Here is a 27,637-nt window from a genome sequence, read left to right as displayed (position 1 = left end):
TGTCATGCAGGCACACATGCACGCAAAATACTGTATACATAATAAATAAATAAATCTTTAAAAAAGTCAAACAGTGAAGAGCAAAATGTCGCAACTTTCAGAAGAAAGTGGGAGAATAGAGGTGGGAGGCTATGTGTCAGTGATAACATAAATTTAGCATGCACAAATCACTGCAACCACCAGCAATGAGATTTTTATCTGAAAATAGAATGTGAAAGATACCTTTAGTTAGACCTTTAAAAAATGTATATACTTTAAGACACTACAATGAAATTCAGAATTCAATGGCTGAAGCAGGTGGATTCTGAGTGTGAGGCTAGCCGGGTAACAAAGAAAGTTTAAGAATTTCTGAAATTATATAATGAGAGCGTATTCTAAGGAAAACAAGGAGATAGAGCTCATCTTAATGTGCTTATTTATCATGTCCCAGGTTCTGGTAACAGAACCACACCTGACACCCCCAAAGGTCACCAGGAACTAGGTCATAGGTCGCCAATTCCAGAAACAAGGTCATAAAATTCCCTACCCAAGGAACAGCCTGAGGATAACCACAATAATGGGAAGGTATCTTATCTCAGGGTAGGGTATCTGTGCTGGGCAGCCCACCAACCTAATATACCTGAGTTCTATAGATAGCTCACTCAATGTTATATTAACCAATCACTTTCTAACAAGCTTGCCCTTGGTCACCCAATCGTGTAACTGTTAAACCAGAAATTCCTAGTCCTTCCTCAAACCCCAATAAAAACGGTATGGTGCAACTGCTTGGGGCTCTCCTCTCTCATACACTGTCTTGGTGACAGTGGAGAGACCAAGCTTAAGCCTGAATAAAGTTCTCTGCTCTTGTATATGTGGTCTAGCTCCTGTTGGTCTTTGGGGACCTTAAGATCTAGGCATAACACTATGTTTAATAACTAGCAACACATACACACACACATACAGAACATCTAGAAGAAAACTTGACAAAATACATGAATAAATAATTAATTGCCTAGCATATTTTAGTGACTGGTAAAATTTAAAAGGATGGGGGTGGTTCCAAGATGGCAGCATCCAGCTCCCACCATATCTGAAGGGCACAGGATCTAAACCTCCAAAATTGGTGAGTGGAGGGGCAGCTGAAGCCAGAACATCCATATTGAGGCTTCCTGGGCGAGAAGTGACAACCTATGAGCTGGGACAGTTTGGTTCCAGGTCACCTGTGGACGTCTCCAAGGACTGAGAGTGGAGAATATTCAACCCTGTGCACTTCCCCTTGCCCCAAGCATGGGTATCTCTGCTCAGCAAGGCAGCCAGCATTGGCTTCTATCCCCAAGCACTGAGACTGCAGTAATTGACCCAGGCTCAAGCCTCCATGCTCAGTGATTAAAAAGGCACAGGCAGTCCTCCTTGGTGGGGTGGGGGTGGGGGTGGGGGGCTGTGGCTGCGTCAGGACGGCAGACAGTCCAAGCACTAACCTCCACATGCTCAGTGTCTGAAACAGCATAGGTGGGCCTCCCAGAGTGGAGCAGCAGCTAGTACAAGCAGAATCCTCCACATACTCTGTGACTGAGGCTACAGAGGGATACCTGCCTGGTAGCCAAACAGTGGACACCAATGAGCTGATGGATCTCCCGCACTCTCATTTGCTCCCATGGGCCCAAATCTGAGAGCTGAGAACAAAAGGATCCCCTGTGCTTTCCGATTAGACCTGCTAGCAAGTGAGTTCGCCTTTAAGTGAGTGCTTGCAGAGCCTCAGAACCAGGGTCCCTCTATGCTAGCAGTTAGACCTCTGATCCCTCCAACTCACACCCCCACTGTGAGCAATGTAGGGATCCTTGGGACAGCATTCTCAACATTGAAGTCCTTGTTCTGTAGGTCTCCCTGTGGAAAATGAATTCCTTCCTCTAGATACTTGTCCTTCCTATAATTCTCATTATTTATCCACCCCATGCTCTCTTGCTACTCTGTATTCTCTGCTCTCTCGTACTCTTTCACTATGTTGTCTCTTGCTCTCTCCACCATTCTCTTTTCTCTCTGCTCTGGACTCTTCTAGATGCATCTAGATATTTTCTCTTTCTTACCCAAAATAAAAACCTTGTCTCTAATGGATCTGTGATGTTGGTAGTTTCTTTAGCACCGCCCCCCATATACAGAATCAGTTTTCTGAGGATGTAGAACACAGACAACTTTGGGAGAATTTGTGTTAGGATTCTAAGTTGGTAAAGAGCAATTGACAATGTCTAATAAAGATGAAAACACACCCTCAAGCCCAGAAGTTCAATTTTAGGTAGAGATCCTGGCAAAACTAAACTTTCTGCAAAGAACATAAATGAATAATATATTTTGCATTCTTTGTAATAAATGGAAGCAAATCAAATGCCTGTTGGAAAGTGAATGTTAAATTATGGTTTTCATGAAGGTAAATACTACTATTTTGAAATTAAAATGAAACAATTAGAGGTTTAATTAGTAACAGTTAAATGTCAGAATTATAGAGTTGCAGAAAAACCAAATTGCTAGACAAGTATCATATAATATTTATACAAAGTCTGAAAATTGCTGCTCATGACTATATGGATGCCTTCATAACAAAAATATAATACACAAGTCACAAAAGGACATGATCACAAAATTATAAGGAAGAGGACTGAGGATTGATACATGTCACCTGTTACTTATATCCTCCTTTTTTCTTTTTCCTCTCTCTTTCTCTCTAAGACAGGGTCTCTCTAAAACAGGCCAAGGACAATGAAAACAAGAGACTTTCTTTGACTGTTGGAAGGAGTCTATTATCAAACACTAAATGTTTAGTTTCAATTAGAAGTGAGGATAGAAACAAACCAGCTCTGGCTGGTTTGGAAAATACTATGTAGACCAGACTGTCCTTGGACTTGTGATAATCTTCTTGCTGCATCCTCTCAAGTACATTGAGATCAAAAGTGTATCCTCTCATACTTGGTTTTTAATATTTTTTATTTTGCATTTTTAAAAAAGCTTATATTCTTGCCAGGCATGGTAGCACACAGCTATAATCTCAGAACTCACTGAGGCTGAGTCAGGTGGAGAATCACTGTGTGTTTGAGGCCAGCCTGGTCTACAAAGCAAGTCCCGGATAGTCAAGGCTACACAGAGAAACCTTGTTTCGAAAAACCAAACTCCACCCCATGAAATTATATTCTTTTCTCGTATATTACATCCTGACCACAATTTCTCCTCCATCTTTTTTCCTAGCCTCTCACTCTTATGTCTTCTTTCCCCTAGATCCACCCTCCCTCCCTTCATAAAAGAGCAGTTGATTCTGTGAGCTATGTTCTCATGGTGTGTCCCTGCAATATTTGTTTCTTAAAACACAAAATGAAAGTTGTAAGATTAACTAAAACTGAGTGGTGGGTATATATATTTGTTCTATTGTTCACAGGTTTCCCTGCATCAGCAATCCTTTGCAATCAATGAAAACAAAAAGAAAATAATCTAGGAGAGGGTGAGCAACATCTGACACTAAAATTAGGCCAAGGACAATGAAAACAAGAGACTTTCTTTGACTGTTGCAAGGATTCTGCTAGCAAACACTAAATGTTTAGTTTCAATTAGAAGTGAGCATAGAAACAAGAACACAGAGAATGTAAGGAGGGAGCTCTGTCCTGAAAAAGTAGAGACAAGAGACCACATACTGAAGAGTTTTAACATACTAAAATCTGTACACCTAAAGAAGCTAAGCAAGGAGGAGGACCCTGGGTAAGATGATCAATGCTTACTCAGAAACACAAATGGGATGGACTTTGGAAAAAGGAGAAAACATGAAACAAGACAGGAGCCTACCACAGAGGGCCTCTGAAAGACTCTACCTAGCAGTGTATCAAAGCAGATGCTGAGACTCATAACCAGACTTTGGGCAGAGTGCAGGGAATCCTATGAAAAAAGGGGAAGATAATAAGACCTGGAGAGGACAGGAGCTCCAGAAGGAGAGCAACAGAACAAAATCTGGGCACAGGGGTCTCTTCAGAGACTGATACTCCAACCAAGGACCATTCATGAAAATAACCTAGAACCCCTGCCCAGATGTAGCCCAGGGCAGCTCAGTGTCCAAGTGAGTTCCCAAGTAATGAGAACAGGGACTTTCTCAGTGACTGGTTCTTTGTTCACCTCCCCCTGAGGAGGGAGCAGCCTTCCCAAGCCACAGAGGAGGACAATGCAGCCTGTCCTGATAAGACCTGATACGCTGGGTGCTGGGTCAGATGTAAGGGGAGGAGGACTCCCTTATCAGTGGACTTGGAAAGGGACATGGGAGGAGATGCGGGAGGAAGGGTGAGACTGCAAGGGAATGAGAGAGGGAGCTACAGCTGGGATACCAAGTGAATAAACTGTAATTAATATAAAAAAATAAAAATTCAGTAAAAAAAGAGTTTTAAAAGTAAAAAAAAAAAAAAAAAGAAAAATAATTAACTTACCTAGAAGTGTAAAACAGGATTTTGACAGAGCCAGAAGGCACTTTAAAGCAAAGGGAAAGAAACCAGCACATGTTAGATTAAATAGGCTGCAAGAACCCATGCAAATTCTGTCAGTAATTTGGAAGGACAAGGGTCCAAGTGGATATGGAGGAACCACCTTTGGAGAAAAGGCAAGATTCTGTTTCCTCCCAGTTTATAGTAACACCTGCACTTAAAATAGAGTCTACCAGATAGTGATTTTTGAGGTAACTTTTCATTGTATTAAAAAGAAAATTAAGGGATTGTATAGAAACAGAGGCATATTAATGTTAGGACACTAAAAGCTAAGTCTTCCATAAAGGTAGTGATGGCTGCATATAAATGACACTCAAAGGCTTGGTGTGTAGCTCAGTGATGAAACAATTGCCTAGAAGTGTGAGCATTCCATAAAAAGCTAAATAAATGGTCATGGAACAAAGTTCAAGTAAATGTATGTTTAGCTTTAAGGAAACATAAATCTCACTAGCATCCCAGTGTGATTGGGTGCTCAGTGTATACCTTTTATCTAGCACACAGTGTCTATTAGAACTCTCAGGATTTTCAGAGACAAAATGACAACTTGAGATCTTGGACAGGGATGTACCTCAGTGGCAGAGCTATTGAATAACAACTGAGATACCCTGGATTCAGTCTATAGAACTGGAAAAACAAAATTTACATCTTTAAGATCTTAAAGCTAAAAATACTAATGAAAGCAGTAAACAAAAATAAAATAATTCATAGTCAAGTAGCTACAAGATAATATGTTCAGTCAAGTATATAAACTGTTAAATTTTTCCAAAACCCATTGTATTTTGTTTTTGCAGTGTTTTTTGGCTTGCTTATGCTGGTTTAATGTTCTACCACAGAGTGTTCAACCCATGCTAGGTATGCTCCTAGCCCTGAAGCCTATGATATCTGAAAACTGTTTTTAGGTCGGATCTCCGTACTTCCCAAGCCTGCATAATTATTATATGAGAAATCACAGCCATCATAAATTAAATTAGTCATGCACGTACAATTTCACAAGCAAAATCACAAAAGCCCTTTCAAAAAATTTATAGCAAAATATAAATGTTTAATTCAGGACGGGATGCATTTTAATATGTTTAATTTGATACTGGCTGGAGCTTCACAAGTCAGAGTGTTTAGGCTCTGTGAAGTCAAAAACAGGCCTGCCTGACACAGATGAGGCCAGGAGGGAAGATTGCATGTAGGTGAGTCAGCAGCCAGAGGCTGGAAGGCAGGCAGAACCACGACATAAATGATTCATTGATTTTTAAATTACCACTATAGAAAAAGCCTTGCTTTTCACATACAGAGGTTGGTATTGCTTTCCATACAGAACTGCATAAAGAGCTCATTCTTATTTACATGTTTCTGTTTTACATTTCTGTGATGTACCTCTAGTTAGGCATTTTTTTCTATATGTTTTCCTTCTGTGTAGAATTTGGACAAAGAAAGGTTTATTACCTGAGGTCATGTATACTCTAGAGGCATGGTGAGAGGCCCAACAAACAGCAACAAGCCTCTTTGGGCACATAACGTCCTCCAGACCTTCCTTTTCCCCTAAGCTTCATCTCCCATTTGGCATTTCCTCCTCTCCTGGCTAAGTTCTCCATTTCCTGCGTACATCGTTCTTGTCTTTAGATCATGTCTTTGGCTTTTCTTTGCACATATTGTATCCCACAGTCAGGCATTACCCAGACCTACTTGCCTTCTCACAGAAGCTAAAGAAAGCCAATTGAAACAACACAGAATCAACCTGTCTTTCTAGGATCCAAGGATCTGTCTTCATTGCATTTTTGTTAGTTGGTTGATTGAAATTTTTCTTGTAATTTTAAAATTATATTTGAGTGTGTGTATGACATGTGTGTGATATGTGTGGTTAGCAAAGGACAATTTATGGGAGTCAGTTATTTCCTTTCTGCATGTGTATCCCAGGGATTGTACTTAGGTTGTCAAGTTTGATAGCAGGTGCCTTTACACTCTGAGCCACCTCATCAGCCCTGGCTTTTGTTTTGTTCTGTTCTGTTTTTGAGACAGGATCTCTCATTTAGTCTGTCTTAAAAACTCACTATATAGAGCAGGCTGGTCTCAAAATCACAGCAATCCTTCTGCCTCAACCTCACAACACCATCAACTGCTGGGATTACAGATGTGAATCACCATACATGACTTTTAAATATATTTTTCTTTAATTAAATAAGGAAAAACTTTGGGGCTTACACATGCTAGGCCAGTGTTCTTCCACTGAGATTCATCCACAGTCCCCAAATATGTCTTTTCAGAGATACAGGTTAAGACTATTCTTTATAGACTTTAATTGAATTCAATCTTAATTAAATTCAATTTAGCCATCATGCCTTTGAAATTGAACATGTGTAGTAGTTAGAGGCAACAAGAAGCTGGTCTTTAGTTGGTTATTTGCTTGAACACTGCTAACTTAGTTTTGACCTTTATTTTGGGGCTCTGCTGGATAAGGTTGAAGTCAGTCATCTCTGGATGACTATTTATTTGAACTTGTACTATTATCATAGACTCCTTTTTCTCAGAGGGCTTCTAAAAGTCTCCCAGGATCTGGGTGACCCCAGGTCTTATAAGGAGTGTCATATAGCCTTCAGGGCAGATTATAGGTCAGACCCTTCCCTGATAAAGAAACAGTTCTAGCAAACATCTGGAAATTCCCAGAAATGACCCACCCTGCTGAGGATCTTAGCCTTCAGCAGTGATCTTCAACTATACTTGGAGATTTTCCCCTTCCCCTTAGGATAATTAAGTACCTATGTTCTCCTTCTTGTGATAGGTTCATGCTACTTCATGGAAAATAAGACCCAGTACCACTACATGCAAATCAAGTATCCCTAATCCCCTGACCCCAACTAATCAAACACATTCACCCTTGAAATCCCTCCCACTGCCCAAGGTTTATAAATGCCTGATTTCAAATAAACATGCTGGGGTGCATGCTGGGTGGTAGCATCAGCCACCATGACCACCTCCGATTCATCATTCATCCCCCCGGCAGGCCATGTTTCACTGGATCTGCCTTCCAGCCGGCTGGGCCTGGGCCCCCAGGCCTGGGCCTCACCAGATCTGGGTCTGAGCAGGCATGGGCTTTTGCCTGCAACTCTACCATGTTTAGCACAGCTGCTTAATCAAGAGCTGTAACACTTTGGTATCACCATAGGTTTTGGAACACTGGAGTTTCCATTGATACCAGAGACCTGGCACTAAAAGAGCCAAGCTGTAACACTCTATGGAAAAAAGTACTATGGCCTAGTGCAATCAAGCCTCTCTCTAAAGTGCTCTAGCTTCCCCTGAGAGAGATGGAACCCTGTTCTTCATCCAGACACTGAACTCTAGGACCCCGCCAAACAAAAAACAACACTTTACAGAAAATTAAATTACAAAAGGGTCATAAAATACTCAATATCTTTCCAAGGAATCACAGATGGTGATGTTGAAATATAGAGCATAAACTGATAAAACATGTACAAATTGTCAAGATGATACTCATCAAACCCATAAGCTGATCAAAATTCTCAGATTCAAATAAAATTTTCTTGAGTACTTTGGAAAGCATAAAGAAAAGAACCCTAAATTTCAAATTGGTGACTCATTTATTGGAAATAAAATTAGCCACTTTTGAAAAATTAAGATCTCTGATTTCATGTATAAACACAAAAATTATCAAAATATGCAAGTCAGTTTTTTTTATAACTACAGATTTTTTAGGGGAGGAGACAGACTTTTATTATCCTTACCATAATTTTTATCCTTTAACAAAGGTGACTCAGATGCTTGAGACAGGAATTTAACTCAGTGACTGGGTAAAATTTAACTGTATAAGGTCAATATACCAACAGAAGTCACTGCTAAGGGGCATTAGTTATGAGTTCTAAATGTCAGACATTTTATTACCAGTTTTTAAAGTTAGCATACAAAGTAAAGGGTTTCATTGTGACATTTTCATACAAATGTGTTATTATTATACTTTGTTCTCATTTATTCTCCTTGCTCAGTACCCTCTCTTGTATCGCCACTAGCTCACTCTCTTCATTTCCCAGGTCAGTCTTCCCTTCAGTTTTGTTCTCACAAAACAACAGTTTTGAAAAGTTGCCGTTTGTGAATGCTGGAAGGGTAAGTAATATTTAATCAACACAGCGATCGATATAGTAGGATGATCTGGGAAGACTGCCGGAGTGCAACCACTTTGTGCGTTTATTGATGCAGGCAGTGTAGTACAAGACTGGTCTCACCTACAGTGCAAGTGTCATGGAGGGAGGAAGAACCTATCCTTGGTGTTCATTTTAAGTCTCAGTCCGGGGTATAAGAAACGTATTTGGGAAGAGTTCCTGCTGATAAATACATGTTACATCCCTCACTTCTATCTCTCTAGGTGCAACAAACAAAAGCCGAAGAAGTGATAAGAACACACGTAGGAAGAGAAGAGAAACAAAACATGGAGGTCTTGTAGGAATGATGGGATGAAACTGCACTGGGAAGCAGTAGGGGCCCGGCCCTTAGAGGCTGGTAAGAAGGATGACTCCTTTAATAGATGGCAGCTGTGCGGTTAACTGTACACCCCAGGGAAGACTTATGAAAAATATAGCCAGAACTCAAGAAATGAGCTCATCCCCTACTCTCCAACTAGTGTTTCAGTCTTGTTAAAGAAATTCTGGAGTTCAAAATCACTATGAGTGTTCTAAAAAAGGGAGATTCTAAATTTGATTGAGTCAAAGTAGGAAATGACTGAAAGAATTCCCAAATAATGAATTGGCTGAATTTTATGAGGATATCCTAATCATTGTTCTCAGGAAGAGTGGTGCCTTTGGAAAGAAATACTATCTCGATTTGGGCTGTTTGAAGTCTAAAATTTAGTCTCTATTGCTTATGGAAGTACAGTAAGCACTAAGTAACCCACACAGTAGCATTTCCATAAGCATCTGTGAAACACACAGTATTTTTTATAGGGATCTGTTAAAAATCTCATACAGAAAAAGATAAATGGCTTAGAGTTTCCCTAAAGGTGTTAAATATCAAAACAAATAGCAAAATGAAGTCTCATTTCTTGAACACACACTCCTTACTTCAAAGTCAGCATTAATTTAGCACTTTATTTATTCTTTGGTTTAGGGACATCTAGTTTATTTCCATAGTACAGGATAGAAATACTACAATGTACAAACCCCACAAAGATGAGTAACAAGGAAGACCCTATGGAGGATGAGTAAATATCAATCAGAAGGGGAAATAGAATAGACAGGTAATGGTGGAAGAGTGAAAACAAGGACCATCAGAGCCAATCAACCATGGCCTAGAGGGGCCTATGGAGTCTGAAGCACCACCCAAGGACAATGCATGGTCTGAACCTAGATCCTCTACTTATAAATACTCATTAGGCATCTTAAGCTTCATGGGGGCCTAACAGTCAGAGGAGTGGGGGACATCTCTGTCATGGACTATGTTGCCTGCTTCTTGATCACTTTCCTTTGATGAGACTGCTCTACAAGGCCACAGGGGAGGAAGGTGAACTCAGTCCTCATGTAAATAGATGAGCTGGGGTGTCTGGGTAAGGGGGCTCCCCTATTCTGAGGAAATAAGGGGAGGAAGGATGCAGGAGGATGGGTAGGACTGGAAGGAGAGGAGGGAGGGACCTATGACTGAGATGTAAATTGAATTAATTAATTAAAAAAATGAAGATGTGAGCTCTTCTGCTTCCCTTTGCAGCTACCAAGTCTTAAACTTGCTGCCATGCCTACCCACCATGATAGATTCTTATCACTCTGGAACTGTAAGCCAAATTAAACTCTTCCTTCTAAAACTTGCTCATTATATTTCCTCAGAACAGCAGAAAAATAACCAATACTGTGAAGGAGCCATGAAAACAATATATGCATGGCTCTTTCTTTTTGTTGTTCCCAGGCTCTGAATTTGGATTTTGTGTCCCAGAAGTTGCAGTTTCCAAGTTCTGTATTTTTTTTCAAGAGCAAAGAGGATGAATACATTTGATGTGTCATTTGAGAATGTGAATATGAATATTCATTGGGACAAATGACATGGTCTGGATTGTACTCAATAGACTCTGTACAGGGACATAGTGTCAGAGAGAAATCTATAACATGCAGTATTTAGGGGATGCAGTAGCAGATCTGAAGTAATCTTCAAATGAGCAAGAATCATACTGGTGGATGACTGAAGATATTCCAAAACACCATGTCCTAGCTCTCTAGAAAATTAATGACCCACATTAAAAGGTACCATGAAACCTGAAACAAACAGTTGTGGTAACTTGCCATTACTGATAGCAACACATCTACCATGGAAAACATCCATTCAAGTTAAAGATAGAATTTGAACACAAAGTAAAATCAAACTGTATTTCAGTGAGTTATAAGTAGTAGAAACTAGGGATGATGCCGGAATAATTGAACCATGTATTGTTTTGTGTGTGACATCTGGTAAAACTAGACACCTAGGACAAGATAAAAGGGAGAAGAGAAAAAGATGAAAAGCCAACCTAGAAGTCCAAAGGTATGTATGGAGAGTGAAGGACCCAATATAGCCGCACAATCAGTTCTTGGACTACACATTCCTATGTCATTTTCAAAAAGTGAATCATTCTACTATAGTATGTGATATTTAAGTTATACTGTCATACACAAATTATGTTCTTTTTAAAGATGAATTGGACATGCTCCCTGCATTTAGGTAAGTGTCAGTCTAAGTTGGGAAGTGTTTTGACTCTCTTTGCCTAATTTACTGATGTTCTAGGGAACTTGCTTTTAGAAAAGTGCAGTTACACGAAATTTCTGACTTGTACAAATAATAATATACCTACTTAACTTGATAACAGTTCAGAGCTGACTTCCAGCCAGTTTATTACTATTATTATTATTATTATTATTATTGTTATATATATCCTTGGCTCAGTTCGAAGCTTGAAGTGTTGCCTTCAGTTTTGTCTTATTGTTAATTAGCATTCGATGACTGCATTTTATACACCAATACCATCCAAAATGTTTTTCATTCATTCAAAAAATATTTTCATCCATTTTTATGTTGTATCTTCATTAAGCACTTTAAATTACATATTATCATATTTCTTTTACAGATATAAGTCTGAGGCCAGAGAGATTAAATCACTGAGTAGAATTTTAACCTAAGCTCTTAGAACTGTAGTGCGAAAGCAGGCCACTACTCTCCCAGTAATAATTTTTACCATGTATGATATCATGTTTTTAATAAACCCTGATTATGTAATTTAGCATGTTTTACATCTTAGGGTATTATAGATGGATCAAACACCAGGATTGGAAATTACATAAAAATTTGATGTATCTTTTTTCTGACCTAGGTTTTAAACGATAATTTCTAAAAGTAGAAAATTTTATACATATAGCTTTATATACATACAACTTAAAATGTTCACAGTTAATAGCAGTTCCTTACCCAGTTCACATTATTGTAACCAGTAAAATAACATATTGCTTCTGTTACTTTATACATTATTGCCACATTGTTTCTTTTTTCCATTTTTTTAATTCTTTTTTAATTAAAATTTTATTTTTTTTTACATTAATTACATTTTCTTCTCTTTGCATCCCAGCTGTGGCCCCCCCATCCCCTCCCAATCCCACCCTCCCTCTCTCATCTCTTCCCATGTCCCTCTCCAAGTCCACTGATAAGGGAGGTCCACCTTCCCTCCAATTCTACCCTAGCTTCTCAGGTCTCATCAGGACTGGCTGCAATGTTCTCCTCTGTGCCCTGGCAAGGCTGCTCCTCCTTCAGGGGGCTGGTCAAAGAGCCAGCCACTGAGTTCATGTCAGAGACAGTCCCTGTTCCCATTACTAGGGAGCCCACTTGGATACTGAGCTGCCATGGGCTACATCTGAGCAGGGGTTTTAGGTTCTATCCATGAATGTGCCTTGGTTGGAGTATCAGTCTCAGAAAACACCCCTGAGCCCAGATATTTTGGTTCTGTTGCTCTCCTTCTGGAGCTCCTGTCCTCTCCAGGTGTTACTATCTTCCCCTTCTTTCATAAAATTCCCTGCACTCTGCCCAAAGTTTGGCTATGAGTCTCAGCATCTGCTTTGAAATATCCTGTGTGAGGTATCCCAGAAGCAGAAAGACACACATAGTATATACTCATTTGTAAGTGGATACTAGACCTATAAGATAGGATAAACATACTAAAATCTGTACACCTAAAGAAGATAAACAAGAAAGAGGTCCCAGAGTAAGAAGATCAATCCCACTTAGAAAGACAAAAGGGAAGGACATTGGAAGAAGGAGAAAACAAGTAACAGGACAGGAGCCTACTACTGAGGGCCTCTGAAAGACTACCTAGAAATGTATCAAAGCAGATGCTGAGACACATTGTTTCTTTAGGATAAAACGGTATTGTTTTTGCTTTTTCTCACTATGTAGCCCAGGCTGGCCCTAATCTCTCCAACTTCTAGCCTCTTTCTCATGATTATTGGTGTATGTTATCACACTCCCATTTTTCTTTCTAGTTTTTGACTTTTTCTACGAGCCCATACTTCTACCTTCAAGCAATGTTTTGCTTTTTATCCTTTACTATTTTCTTTATTACCTACATAAAGAAGCAGCTTCACTAAGGAAAGAAAAAGTAGATATAATAGAAAAGAAAAAAAACTGCTTCCAATAATCCTATCACATTGGTGCAACTACTGGTAACATCTGTAGCTTCCACTGTTTACATAAATTCTTTCTTTCCTTTTTTTCTAAAATGAGAAATTTCTATTCTTGATTTTCCTTTACATCCAACTGTATATTAAGAGCATATTTCAGAGTCAATAAATGTATATTTTCATAATCATTCTTTCAAAATTTTGTTTTTGATTTATTCATTTTTATTTAATGTGTTAGGGTGTTTTGCCTGCATGTCTGTGCACCATATGCATGCAGTCCCAAGGATTACCAGCAGAGGGCATCAGATCCCTTAGAACTGGAGTTATAGGTGCTGGTGAGCCACCATGTGGGTACTGTGCTCTGCAAGAGCAGCAGTGTTTTAAACTGCTGAACTATCTCTCTGCTCCCCCCCACACATATTCATTCTTAATGTTTGTCTAATATTACATTTATGAATGTGCTTTATAATTGTTTTCTAACCCCTTCTTGAATATCTAAGTTGTTTCCATTAGGGTTTACCCCTCTCAGTATTAACTATCCAGAGAATCATTATTGTTTGGGTAATTTATTGGAAACACCAGAGTATAGCATACCATCTGATGCAGTATTAGATGGTTAAGAAGTGTCTATTTAATATGACTGTTAGTTTTTCCTCAACAGCATCAGCACTGAGAACATATGGCTTTAAAAAAATGCAACTACCACAAATTAAAAAAGAAAGATGAGAAAGATTGCTGACTCAAGCAGACCGGTATCATAGCTGCAACCAAGATACTATGACCACAATTCTGTGTACTATCTTTTAAAGATAATGATGTGGTTTGAAGCTACTATGTGGCTCCCATGACAAATTTCAGATACACCAAGCCCTTGAAGAAGCCTTTATGAATTTTGTGAAACAATTGAATACCATGAGTAAACATGCATTTTGGTAGCTATTGGACATGTCTGACTCTGTCGAAGTAATAACTGCACAACTTCTATGATGGTCATATCTTCCAAAATAGGCATCTAGTATTGGAAGCAAGGTTAGGTTTAGAAACATTTTTTCTTTTTCTCCAACCCCATTTCAAAACAGAAGTTCATATTTGGTTGAAGTAGAAGCTGCTAGAGCAGGGTGTTGATAATCATAAGGGAGGTGAGAACAAAGTCTACAGATAATGAATTCTAGGCAGATTCACAAATAGGAGTGTACATGCTCTGTAAATAGCAGCTGTTGCCATAAGCCAAAGACCAATATTTACATGAATCCTGTGGCAAAGTCTATTGACTAAGCATCAACCTTTTCACTCAGATTTGTATACTTGAATGTACTTTCAGCCATGCTGTCTCAAAAAAAAAGGATCACATTATACATATATGGGAAATTGCCAAAGTACAAATAAATATGTTCTATCCACACACCCCCACCACACCTCAATCAATTCCTAGATTCTTCTTTTGGAATATGGAGCACATGTTCACACAAAAAAAGATTTCCTGATGGAAGTGCCTTTAATCCATAGTGTACCAGAAACACGTATAGTAGCAATGAGCAAAATACAATGTCACACTGTGCCATTATTAGCAGGGACACGGCAGCAGGTAACAAATGTTTCTTGGGCCTTTCTACTTTTTCTACAAGCTGCAGATGATAGAAAGAGGAATTCTATCTTCTCTCATTTAAAGTCTGAATAATAAAAAAAAAAAACCCAAAAAATCCTCTACTTCCTTTGGTAGGTATGTGTGTCTTATTGTGTCCCTTCAGTTCTTCTGTCCAAAAAAGGATCTTAATGACTGAGGAGATTGTACAGGCAGTGGAGAAGGAGTAAGAACTTGTATTTCTTAATGTTTCTGCATCTTTTAATACAAAATTTATATATTCAGATGGTTATTTAATTGGCTTAATTCCCTTCTCCTCCTCCTCCTCCTCCTCCTCCTCCTCCTCCTCCTCCTCCTTCTTCTTCATCCTTCTCATTTTTTAATGGAATACGATGCTTCAGGAGTATCTGCTGTTTTTATAGTGAGATACCCAATGTTCATTGAAGAGTGCATAAACAGTAGACTGGGGTCCATTTAGTTATCCACACATAATGAAGGTAAAATGAGAAGATAGTGTTATCAGGTTCTTCTTCTCTCTCTTTGGCATACCCCTTAAGTCACCAGCTTCTTCTTTGCCTGTTTTAAATTTTTGGTTTTAAAATTTGACCGTGGAATAGAGCATGGTTGCTGATGCCTGTAATCCTAGTGCTTGAAAGGCTGAGGCAGAAGAATTGCTGCAAAGTAAGGGTCAGCTTGGGCTACAGAGAGGTGGGAGAAAGGGAGGAAAGTAGGGAGAGAGAGAGAGGATGGGAGAAGGGAGAGAGAGACAGAGAAAGAAAGAGAGAGACTAGTTTAGGGATAGAATCTCTCATCCTTTCACTAAGGCATGGGTGACCAGTAATAGATAATATCTGGGGTCACCTGACTCCTTTGTTACTATTTGAACAAGCCACACCTTAGTTTAGATAAGTTGTTTAGGAAGGTATGATGATGGAAGTTAGCCATGTGACAGCTGCTTTGGAAAGCAATTGCTTCATTTTGGAAATAGTATGTTTTGTGACTGTTTGATATACTGTTTCTTTCTTTTTATTATTCATCTTTGTGGATTTATTTTTTATTTAGTTTTTCTCTTTAAATTTCAATCTTAGTTCTCTCCCTCCTCTCCTCCCATCCCCTTCTTCTGCCTCATCCCCCTAATCCCTTCCTCTGCCCCTCAGAAAAAGGGAACTTCCCCAACAAACCCGCCCCAGCACATCCAGTTGTATCAGGACTGCCTTGCCAGGTATACTGTTTCTTATATTTTTTGTTCTCTATCATCTCTAATGACTGAACTTTAAAGGCTAGGATGTCAATCTTTCCATTGTTGATAAATGATGATGAGACATAGAAGCAATAATTCATAGTTATGTTTATACACACTTGCCTCTTACAAAATGCAATCAGTGATCATTGATTAGTACAAAGACATGAAAAGAACAGAAGCAAAACCAAAAATCATAGCTGTTTAATTTAATGACCAATATTAGGTAACGTACCACAAATTTCCTAGACTTTGACATTGCCCCCTTTTAATTTTAAAATTCAGGGGTGCAGTCAAAAGAAGGATTTCTGTGTATTGGCTATCTGAGAAAACCAGAATGGAAAACAGAACACATATTCATAAACTCTGCCTCAGGTTTTGCCTTCTAAGGGATACATTGCCAACAAGTGATTCACATTATCTTTCAGCAGAGTCTTTGAAGATGTGTATCATCAATCTAGTTCTTTCAGAAAACTGGGAAAAGGCTGTTCCCAGAGGCTCTGGGCTTTCCAAAGGAAAAAAAAAGTTCTCTCTAGTGCAGTCATAAGCAGAGTTCTTTGTGCACCCCAAGGTAACCCCAAGGTACAAAGGTGCAGAATAGGTAGAACAAATTTCAGGGAAAGAGAATTTCTTCTTATCACATCTGTGAGGGGAACTCAAGCTCACTGTTGGGAACATATGGAGAAGTAGAATTTTTAAGGGGCCAGGAGCTGTAGGTTTTGTCCTTCACCCCTGAGTGCACCCCACAGTCAGGCAACAGTTGGTCTTGTAGGACCAGCCTGGGCTCTGGGTGGGGAGGGGGAGTCTCGCGATTGCTGGTGGGGGTGTGTGAAAGGGGAGGGTGATGGGGGAGGCCATGACGTAGGGTGGGTGGACGGAAGTGGGGCAGGGTTGAGGGTTATTTAAAGAAGGGGGGGGCGGGCGAAGGGGTTGGAACATAGTATTCCCTATCCCTGCTCTATCTAGCTTTTTCCAGTGCAGCCACTGCTGCCGCCCAGGAGCTTTCCTTGTCCCTTTTCTCGTTCCCCCTCATCTTTCCCGCTCCAACGCCATGGAGCCGGACACGGCCACAGTGGCAGTCACCGTGGCAGTCTCGGATGCTAGAGCCACGATCGTGGTCATAGAGGATGAGCAACCGGGGCCATCCACCTTTAAGGAGGAGGGAGCGGCTGCCGCCGCCACGGAAGCCACCACAGCCACTGAGAAGGGCGAGAAGAAGAAGGAGGTAAATAGGAAAGGGGTGTGTGCGTGCTCGCTCTGTGTGTGCTGGACACATCTTGTGCCTGGCCCCTTGCAGGGGTCCCAAACCCTACCTTTTGGTACGACAGGTACCGAGATCACTGTAGGGATGGGGGCAGCTAGGGAAGCAGAATCATCTAGCATTTCCTCCCCTCCCCCTTTCCTGCTGGCTGCCTGCTGGGCCGGGGCGGGGCAGGGCGGGTTGCCGCTGGGTGACTGGGTGTCCGGATCCTGAGCCCTGACTCTCTCCTAGCCCTGGGTCTCCCTTTACCTTCCCTAAACTAGGGGAACAGTGTTGGGGGATGGGGCTATGCAGGAAAAACCCTCCACCTCTCTCCTTGTTGGCTCTTCTACCCCCTCTTCCTGTCGGCCTCTGCCTGGGAAATCTGGGCCCTTCAGTCCCACCATGGCGCTGAAGGGGGTTTGGCCGGGCCTTATTTTTGTAATTTAAATTTCAAGGTGCTGGTGGTGGAGGAGACAGGAGGGGAAAGGAAGAATGGTTGGAAGATAATGCCTGCTTTGATTGGCAATGTCTGCCTGGGATTATAGAAAAAAAAATTAATCTCCCTTGTTCCTTTGATCTCATGGTGAGGGGAGGGTGTCATGTCAAGAAAACATTCTCTCCACACTTTACCTTACAATCCTCACACAATAGAACCGTGCTTGCTGTCTTAGGAAAATGTCCAACCTTTGCACTCTCACCCTCTCCTGTCCCACCCCTGATGGTATAGTGTTTCACTTAAGGCCACCCAGATGAATCCCTATCTGGCCTTTGGCCTTCCTGCCTTTTACTTCCCTTGCCTCCTGGACACAGGCAATTTTAAAAACATGTTGAAAAGTCCTACTTTGTAGTATGAACTATATTACTGACACACCAGAGAGGACTTCTGTCACACCTATTATAGACAAATCCAAGAATTAAATATTATCTCACATGAATATATAAGTAAAACTATAAAATGCTTTGAAAATTTGATGTCAAAGAATAGGATGGAGCATAAAAAGTTTTGATGTATATTAAAATTGCAGAACAGATTGTTTAAAGGTGGATTTCTTTCCCATTTATAATACACATAGTGATTTTAAAAAGGGTGGGTAATTGAAATTATGCTTTTGAGAACTCAAATGGCTTTGTATGAATCATTACACAGTGCTCTACGATTAAATGAAAACCTTTGACTTGAACGTAGTTTACTGTTACAAGGTTGATTAAACAGAAAGACAACTGTAGTGCTAAGTGAAAACCATGGAAAACATTGGATGTAAGATGAGTGTGATACTTGGATCAGTGCGACAACATTGATGATTAAAGCTGGGCCAAATACCAAGTATTTGGTAGAGAAATTCAGAAAAATATCTAGTGCCTTTTATTCCCTGGACTGGGCAAATGTAAGTGCTAATTTCTTCTTCCTCTTCTTCTTTCTCTTCCTTCTCCTCTCCTTGGTATAGTAATCAATGCTGAATTTTGAAATTGTATAAGTTTTTAAATTTCCATTGTAAAAGACTGGGGATTAATAAAAGTATGTGTAATAAACATGAAGTGTATTTCTATATGTTCATGAACTTTGGACACTATTATGGTGGAACTTCATTTATCTACTCAGGATAGGAACTGCATTTCCTGGGTCTCTAAAGTTTCTTATTTTGCTCATTTTTTTTTAATTTTTCAGTTGTTCTTAAAAGCTATGTTTGGAATGGGATGGGAGAAAGGGTTAAGAGCCTTTGACACACAATCACGACAACTAGAATTTGAGTTCCACCAACCATGTAACATACCATGTCTGTCATCACCTGAAGACCTCATTTTTAGGGTGACAGAGACAAGACAATTGCTGAGGCTTGGTGGCTGCAAGTCTAGTGAAGAAAAGGCAGCTTTTGGTTGAGGGAGAGACCCTGCCTCAAGGAATAAGGGCAAAATGATAAAGGAGGACACTTGATGTTCTCTTTGTCCCCCACATTTGGTGCATAGAACCATCATGCCCACATGTGTACACACCCACATAAATCCTTTAAAAAGGCTAAGTATATTTTGTACTACCTTGAATCTGTAAGAGGTACACATTTATCCTTTCTTCATAGTCAATGGTTTCTGTACATTGAAAGTGTTACAAGGCCAGTTGACACTAAGCAGGTTGTTTCCCCTCAACTAAATGCCGTTTCTCAGACTTGCTTAGTAATAATAACTTCTGATTATTTGTTTTTAATAATTTTTTCTGTCTCCTTAGTAGCCAGCTATTCACTTACATTTTTTAAGGGTCTCATCTACTTTGAGCAGAAAGTATTTACCACAAAATATGAAAACATCGGTGATGTTCAACCCTACAGATAAAGGATGCTATTATGGAAGAACAAGCAGTTCAGTTCTGGAGTTCTGCCATCTATTCCTGGTGTCCATGATACACCTTGTGTTAGTTGTCTTTACTATGTCATTTGCTACTGCTTTCATTTCCTGGGGTGTTCAAAGCTAGACTATCAAATGAGGTAGAATTGGATAGGAATAAGGGTAAAGCACTTTTCATGATGAATCAAGTAGATGAGCTAACAGTGAGTTGATTATGACATTCAGCCCACACAGAGTAAGTTTCTCTTACCTTAAGATTCTTGAACTTACTTGGTTAAGTGACAGTTGGATAATTTAAGAATGTAAAAATAGGAAGATGGTATTTTGTGGGAGTAAAAACACCAAGGTTACAGTCTTTAAGAAAAAGGTTTTGGTGATCTTGTGCTACACTCTCATGGTTTCAAAACTATAACATCTGCACACAAAAAAGACAGAAAAGTAGAGGTACATTAGTTGGGATGAAGAAGTGGAAGGGAATAAGAAAAGAGGTATGAAAATGACCAAAATATATTGTGTACCTGTATGAAATGGTCAAGAAATTTAAATACACAAAAGACTGCAAGATGGTAAAATCTACAAGTAATCCATTAGAAAATCTTATTTACCTTTTATCTTTTCTTGTTTGAGAAATGTATTTTGGGACACATACTCGTAGATAAATGAGAAGGTTGGAAAGGTAGGTCTTTAAAAAAATTAAAACATTTGTTGTGGAGAGTAGTGTCAATGAAGTGGTTACCCATAGCTTTTAATAATAGTACTGCTCAAGATGAGGAATTCAATTAGTGTGTTATTTCATTTTAAAGCACAGAGGTAATGAATAAAACTGAGCTGTAATTTCTCTGAATGTGAAGTTTTTGTCATACACATACACAAAGTTATTGTTACTGTTTTAAAACTTGAAAATTCCACCTCATTGAACTTTTAAAATAAAGGTATGAATTTTGATATCTAAGATTTTGTCGTTTTTGAAAATGAGACTTGTAGTATGAGACTTTTTTTTGAGACAGTGTTTCTCTACGTAGCTCTTGCTGTCCTGGAACTCACTATGTAGACTAGGCTGGCCTCGAACTCGCATTTTTTCACCTGCTTCTGTCTTTCAAGTGCTGGCATTAAAAATCTTTACCACGACTCACAGCATATGTGATGCTGAAGGTATGATCTTGAAAGTGTCTTTCTCAGTTCCTATTCTAGAATTACATTCATGATATCTTACATAGTTGATCATGATACGTGAGATGCTCTAACTCAACGTATTTGTTATGTGATTAGTGCTCCAAAGTAGGACTCTGATCAAGGTCAAGCTTCATAATCTTTGTTTGAATTTCCTCAAGATAAAACTTTCAGTAAATGTTAGAAGACAGTCATTAATAATTGGAGGCTTTTTTTTTTTCATGTTTAAGGTCACATTCTGGTGCGGAATTATGGAAGATTTCAAAGACAGGTTGACAAAAGCTGTGATAAAAGTGACCTCGTTTCTATTGTTTTCTCAAAAAGATTTGTATTTTAATTTCTGCAAAGTCTCTGTTCAAACTCAAATATTCTTGGTATTGCTCTTCACGGATAGAGACTTCTTTATATTATTCTATTTTTTTTTTTTTTTTTTTTAGTTCTCCTAGAGAAGAATATTTACTCTATGTATGTTCTGATGTTTAAATCAATAGGCTTGTTTTTACAAAGTGTGGGCTACACAAGATATTGAGCCAGTATTGCCAGGTTATTTTAGGCTTCTTGGGTTACTGATTGATGCTAGTGTTCATTAATTTACCATTTAAAAAATATTATCAGTTACTAGAGAATACCTCTGATGAATCACTTGTATAAAGTATTTTTGTAACACGAATAGTCAGAATAGCTTTCTTTCCTGAGGAAATGAGTGACCAGTTTGAAGTGGTACTATTAGGTTATTTTAAGTGTATGAGCTTATGTTGCACTGTATGAAAATGTACATGCTTTAATTAGTCTAAGAAAACAAATTTCCAAAATTTTATATCAGGACCAGAAGCCAGAGTCTTTTATGCTGAAAGTCTGGCTCGTTTCTAGTAAATGAAGAAGTGTTTTGGAGAGTTATTTACATTTCTTGAATTTTTTTGGTTTGTGGTTGAACATTAGCCTGTTCAGGATTTCTAAGTCCTTTACTTTATGGCTACACATTTCTTCTGCTTTAATTAAAAAAAAAAAAGATAAAAAAGCTCAGTGTTTTATTTTTGGTTTTTATTCTAATTGCTGCCACTTTCTCTGATAGTTTAAGGTTTGTTTTGTTTTGTTTTGTTTTATTGGACCCCAGGTGCACAGAACTGGATTAATCATAAGTCTTGCTTCATAACTTGCTCTCATCATGCATGTCCCTCAGTGACTTATTTATCAAGTTATTTAATTACTTTTGGCTGTCTTCAAGGGAAAATATCGACCAGTTTAAAGACCTTGCTTAGGAAGTGGCTGATATTTATTTCTTTTGAAATTCTAGAAAATCACTTCTTTATTTCAACTCAAACTTGCTGCTAAAGCTTCCAAATCTGAAAATGAAATGGACCCAGAATATGAAGAGAAAATGGTAAATATACTCGTGGTAAGGTAGTGAACACTCTTTCTCTTGTTTGTTTGTTTGTGAGACAGGTCTGGTTATATAATCCCAGGCTGATCTTGAACTTGATCTTGAACTCCAGTGTTAGCCTCTTGATTTCTGTGATTATTTGTGTATATTAGCATACATGGCTTATAGCTAATTTTTATGGAGGTGCGAAAGATGTAAAAGACTTGTCTGGCTGTTTATGATGCATAATCAGATTTCAGAGTACAAATGTAATTTAATATATTAAACTATCACAATTGTGTGTGTGTGTGCACAGGTGTGCATGCATGTAGGTCAGAGGTAAATGACAGTTATCTTCCTCAATCATTATTCACCTTATTTTTTGATCATGGCCCCCTCTGATTTAACCTGAGGAAAGGTTTGGGTGGGTGTTTTCCTTAATCACTCTCCACCTTAATTTAATTTTTTTCACTAACTTAAGCAAGAGTTCACAGATTTGGTGAGGCTGGATGGGCAGTGAACTCTAGAGATCCACCTATTTTTTTTTTTTTTTTTTGTCTGCACTGGGAGTATGGTGTATGCCACTGTATACATCTTTTTTATGTGGGTGCTAGGGATCTGAACACAGGGCATTACACTTTAAAAAGAATAATTTAATTTAATTTTATGTGCACTAATGTGAAAGTGTCAGACCCCTTGGAATTGGCATTACAGAGAGTTGTGAGCTGCCATGTGGGTGCTGGAAATTGAACATGGGTCCTTTGGAAGAGCAAACAGTGCTCTTAACCACTGAGCCATCTCTCAAGTCCAGGCATTTCGCTTTTGTGACAAGTACTTTACCTACTGAACCGTCTCCCCAGCCAACAATTAGTTTCTGTTGAATAAATTAATCTCATTTTCAAAGGAGAAAATTAAGGGTCACAGAATAGTTGAGATGAGAAGTCATGTTTTACTTTGCTCAGTGTTCTTTACCCAGCTCTAAGGTGCCAAAAAACAAAAATATTTTGTGTACTCAGTGATGAAGGTATCAGTGGCAATATCAGAGAAGCTTTGTACCTTGAGGGAAACACAGCCACAATGTCAGATCAGTATTTCTTTTTCTTAATTTGTATCTAAATGAATGCTCTCCATTAAGGAAATATGTAGTATGATAACATACACCTTTAGAGGCATATTCTGGCTTATTTACCCAATGCATGAAAATACATTCTTAAGTAGTGTAATCTTAGTTGAGCCCCGTATATTGCTTTGTGATTTTTTTTTTTTTTTTTTTAATTTTCAGGCACCAAGAACTGAACAGGTGGTTGAAACTGATTTTTTCCCCTGAAGGACTGTTTTTGCAGTTTTGAAATAAACAGGGAGAAACTACATGCTTCAGTTGCTAATAGCAATTTTACAAGAGACAGTGCCTTACCATTTAAGACCACATCTAAGGAGACAGTTAATGTTTTAACAGTTCTAAAAACAACGTTCCAGAAAGAATAGCACGAATTGGAAAGTTTTGGCCACCTTCCAGCTAGTGATTTGAATGTATTTTTCTAAGTCTTGTATCTATGCTAATGAACTCTTTTGTAAGTTTCTGGTATTATTATTATTAATGTTTCACCAGTAATCAAGTATTCTTTCCTGAATGGTAGGAAAGTAACTCTGAATAAAAGGAAAATCTTTTTTTCTTCTTTTATTTAGGATGAGGTACACTTCTTGGTCTTTTAAGGTTTTATAGTGAACCATTTTATTTTTATTTTTTTTCTATTTTTATTTTATTGAAAAAAGATTTTTTGCTGTATTCTGACTATGCTTCCCCCTCCTCTAACTCCTGAGATTCTCCCTACCTCAACTTTCATCCAAATCTACACCCTTTCTTTCTCTTATTAGAAAACAAAGAGGTATCTAAAAATAATAATTAAATAAAATAGCCATTTATTTTGATGGTACAAGTTATATATAAAGCTTCAGAGCTTACTGAAATTTTAGACTACACACAGCATTCAGTACTTAATATATATTAAGTATTCTACATATATGTGTGACTAAATATTTTAATCTAAGTTCTGTTCCTTTAGGTAGAACTTTACATACTAGTAGCATAAAATATAACCTTCCGGACTAACATAATTCAAAGAAAGAAATTTCATTATTGTACCATTACCCTGAAAATATTTTTGAGAGCAGCTGATACTATATTACTAGATTTCTGATATTTCTAAACACAGTTTAGTAATTCTCAAAGTTAAGTTTACAGTATGTATGTATCACAACTTACATGTCATTTATTTATTTATTTATTTATTTATTTATTTATCTATTTATCTATTTATTTATTTATTATTTTCTAGGTAAGTTCTTTTCGTAGTTGTGGCTGTACTGAAACTTGGTCTGTGGACCAGGATGATGTTGAACTCACAGAGATGCTCCTGTTTCTGCTTTCTGAGTCCTAGGATTAAAGTTGTGCACTACCATGCCTGGTTCCAATTTATATCTGTTTCCATGTTTAGGACATGCACAGTTGATACTTAATGTTTTCTACGATAAAGGAAGAGAATCTTGGTTAGAAAGAGGATTAGTCAAAATTAGTAGTGTCATAATGGGCACTGGGAATTGAACTGTGGGTCTTTTCAATGCCCTACACCTCCAATCTCAAGGGTTACTTCTGAGAACATTTACTAAATCTTTCAGGTCATGTTTCTTCTGTTCAAACTATTTGAAATAGCATTTTAAAATTTGCTTAATTACAAACTATGGAAGCTTGGGAACCTCCATTTTATCATCTATAAAATGGGTATGACGCTAGTGACTAACTCATGGATTTCTGAAGGCAGTTCAGTAGATTAGTATGTTAAAGCACTGAGGATATTTCACAAATGAAGCATAATGTAAATGTTTGATAAATAACTTTAAGTGAATAAGAAAAGAAAAATCTTTACTTTTTTCCTTTTGTAAATTAGAAAGCAGACAGAGCAAAGAGATTTGAGTTTTTACTGAAGCAGACAGAACTCTTCGCACATTTTATTCAACCTTCAGCACAGAAGTCTCCAACGTCTCCTCTCAACATGAAACTTGGAAGTCCTCAAGTAAAGAAAGATGATAAGCAGAGCTTGATTCCGGTTGGAGAGTATGCAGACTTCTTTCTACTTTTTCCCCTTTTTATTTTTGCCTCTACCTTTGCCATTTCATTTCCTCAGTGTAATTTTATGTGAATAATATGATTATTAGCAATATAAATGTGTTTTTTTTTCCTTACTAGAACTAAATTAGTTAAAGACCAGATAGACTAGGGTCCGATGGAAGAGGAGGAGGACCTCCTCTATTATTGGACTGGGGGAGGGGCATAGGAGAAGAAGAGGGAGGGAGGATGGGATTTGGAGGGGATGGAGGAGGGGTCTACTGATGGGATACAAAGTGAATAAACTGTAATTAAAATAATATAAAAATTAAAAAAATGTTGACTGCTTCTACTGCATTCTATGCTAGACACTAGACAACACATTCCTTTCTTTATAAAAGATGTTAGCAAACCCAAGTTGGTGCCTCAGCCTTGACTGACATCAAATATGAGAGGTTTTTTTTTTTTTTTTCTTTTCTTCACTTTAGCTATCGCCACAGGCGCACGGAACAAGAGGAAGATGAAGAGCTGTTGTCTGAGAGCAGGAAAACATCGAATGTGTGTGTTAGATTTGAGGTCTCGCCTTCCTGTGAGTAATTTATTACAGCTCAGTTGGAGAAAAATAAATTTTCTTGAGTATACTGGTAAAAGTATGAGAAGTTCTTCTTTTCTGTTTTCAGATGTTAAAGGAGGACCCCTGAGAGATTATCAGATCCGAGGTCTAAACTGGTTGATCTCTTTGTATGAAAATGGAGTCAATGGTATTTTGGCTGATGAAATGGTAAGGCATGGGCATTTACAGTATGTTCTCAGTTACTAGAAGTTTTTAATGTTTTGAACTTTCCTGAAGCCCTATGCTGGAAAGCTTTATTGAGTTCCAAAAAGTTTTACTTTTTAGATTTACTTACTTTATGTGTGTGAGTGGCTTGCCTTCCTGTATGTGTACTACATGTTTGCAGTGCCCAGAATGGAGAGAAGAGGTCATAGGATCCCCTGGAACTGGAGTTTGGATGGTTGTGTGCTAGCACATGGATGCTGAAATGGAACCCAGGTCCTCTGTCATAGCAACAACTGCTCTTAACCTCTCCAGCCTTCAAAAGAATGTTTGTAGTCTACAATTGTTCAAATAACCTGTAGAACATGGCTTTTTGCATTGCACAAAGTTCATATGGAGATTTCCTGAAGTGGTACAACACCTCTTTCCTTATGGTTTAGTTTGTAGTTTGGCTTCCAAGAAGCCCAGAGAAAAGTGCAATGTGAAAAGCAAACATCTCTTCAACCTTTAAGGTTTGCCCTTGGTGTTATGTCTTTTTCTTTTTCTCTTCTTGTGCTTTAACTTCTAGTCTAATTTTTCTTGATAACTTTTCATTTCTGTTTTACCATTAATTTATGAAACTGACATCTTCTTGGGGATGAGGTGGTATACCAAACAACAAGTATAGGAATGAATGCATGAATGAACAAATTCATGTATGAATGAATGTAACCCCAGTTGCCCTGTAACTCACTATTATAGACCGTTATTATATAGCCTCAGACTAATGGGTTTCAATTTTCTTGCCTTAGCCTTCTGAGTGTTGGGATTATAAGCAAAGCTACAGTGTTGGCTCTCAATACTAACTTGCCAAGTGGCAGTCTTTTGATAAGCTAATGAATCATGGACATGCATGTAAAATTACTGAATAAAAAATGTCATATAAGATGCTAATTGAGTAGATGAGGGGATTATATGAAGGCCCAGACTTGAATTTTAAGACAAAATAAATAAAATTATACTTAAGAGAGGACAGAGGAAGTTATATATCTATTTAACCCAATAATATAATATTTATGAGACTCGAGAGCCATATTTTCAATCACTATTATCCAGATGGCCAAATGATGAAATGCATATTATGATATCTAGTATAGACAATCCCATAGGCAATCATCTTTGGCTGAACAACTGTTTAAGTATATGGCTAAGAAACTTTTTTTTTTAAAAAAGGAAGGGTGGGTAGCTCCTTATATTTACATTATTCTATTGAGAGCCACATTCAGCTCATAGCAGGAGGGTCTTGGTTTATCCATCAATAGAAGGACAAGGATTATTTACCTCCAAAACTTCTTGGCTACAACCTGTCTAAGACAAATGATCTAAAGATCCTTTAAGATTTTGCTGATGCCATATGAGTTTTAATTGTTTCTTATCTTTTATTGCTTTTCCTTCCAGTACTGGAGCTTAAACCTAGGGCCTTGTGTAGGCAAATGCTTAATCATCGTGCTAAATCCCAATGTATTTTACATGTTGTATTTTGTGATAAGGTCCTATTATGTTGCTCAAGCTTTATGCTTGTGATTCTCCTGTTTCAGTCTCCCCTGTAGCTAAGACTATAGGTGTATATTATGTCTAACTTGTTTTAATTACTGTAACAGAGGAAGACATTTTAGAGAATATATGCAACTTAGAAAAATAAAATAGAAGTTAGCTAGTAGTAAATACATAGCAATTCTGCCA

At 38.3% G+C, this 27,637-nt stretch overlaps 1 protein-coding gene across 3 annotated transcripts in view; it reads left to right on the top strand.

Annotated features, from left to right (window-relative positions):
• Positions 1 to 16,763: 16,763 nt before the first annotated feature.
• Smarca1 (SWI/SNF related, matrix associated, actin dependent regulator of chromatin, subfamily a, member 1) overlaps positions 16,764 to 27,637 on the top strand; it is an 86,565-nt gene continuing 75,691 nt past the window's right edge. The window contains exons 1-6 of one of the 3 annotated variants that reach the window (XM_060374486.1): positions 16,830 to 17,152; positions 21,972 to 22,058; positions 23,320 to 23,337; positions 24,983 to 25,149; positions 25,629 to 25,729; positions 25,821 to 25,921. In XM_060374486.1, coding sequence (XP_060230469.1) covers positions 16,979 to 17,152; positions 21,972 to 22,058; positions 23,320 to 23,337; positions 24,983 to 25,149; positions 25,629 to 25,729; positions 25,821 to 25,921 — 648 coding nt within the window. In that variant the 5' untranslated portion in view covers positions 16,830 to 16,978. Of the gene's footprint in view, positions 17,153 to 21,971; positions 22,059 to 23,319; positions 23,338 to 24,982; positions 25,150 to 25,628; positions 25,730 to 25,820; positions 25,922 to 27,637 lie in introns of all 3 variants that reach the window. The other 2 variants (XM_060374487.1, XM_060374488.1) reach the window with 2 other exon arrangements.

Source organism: Meriones unguiculatus, chromosome X, assembly GCF_030254825.1.
Source record: "Meriones unguiculatus strain TT.TT164.6M chromosome X, Bangor_MerUng_6.1, whole genome shotgun sequence".
NCBI lineage: Eukaryota > Metazoa > Chordata > Mammalia > Rodentia > Muridae > Meriones > Meriones unguiculatus.
This window is presented reverse-complemented; position numbering and strand designations above follow the sequence as displayed.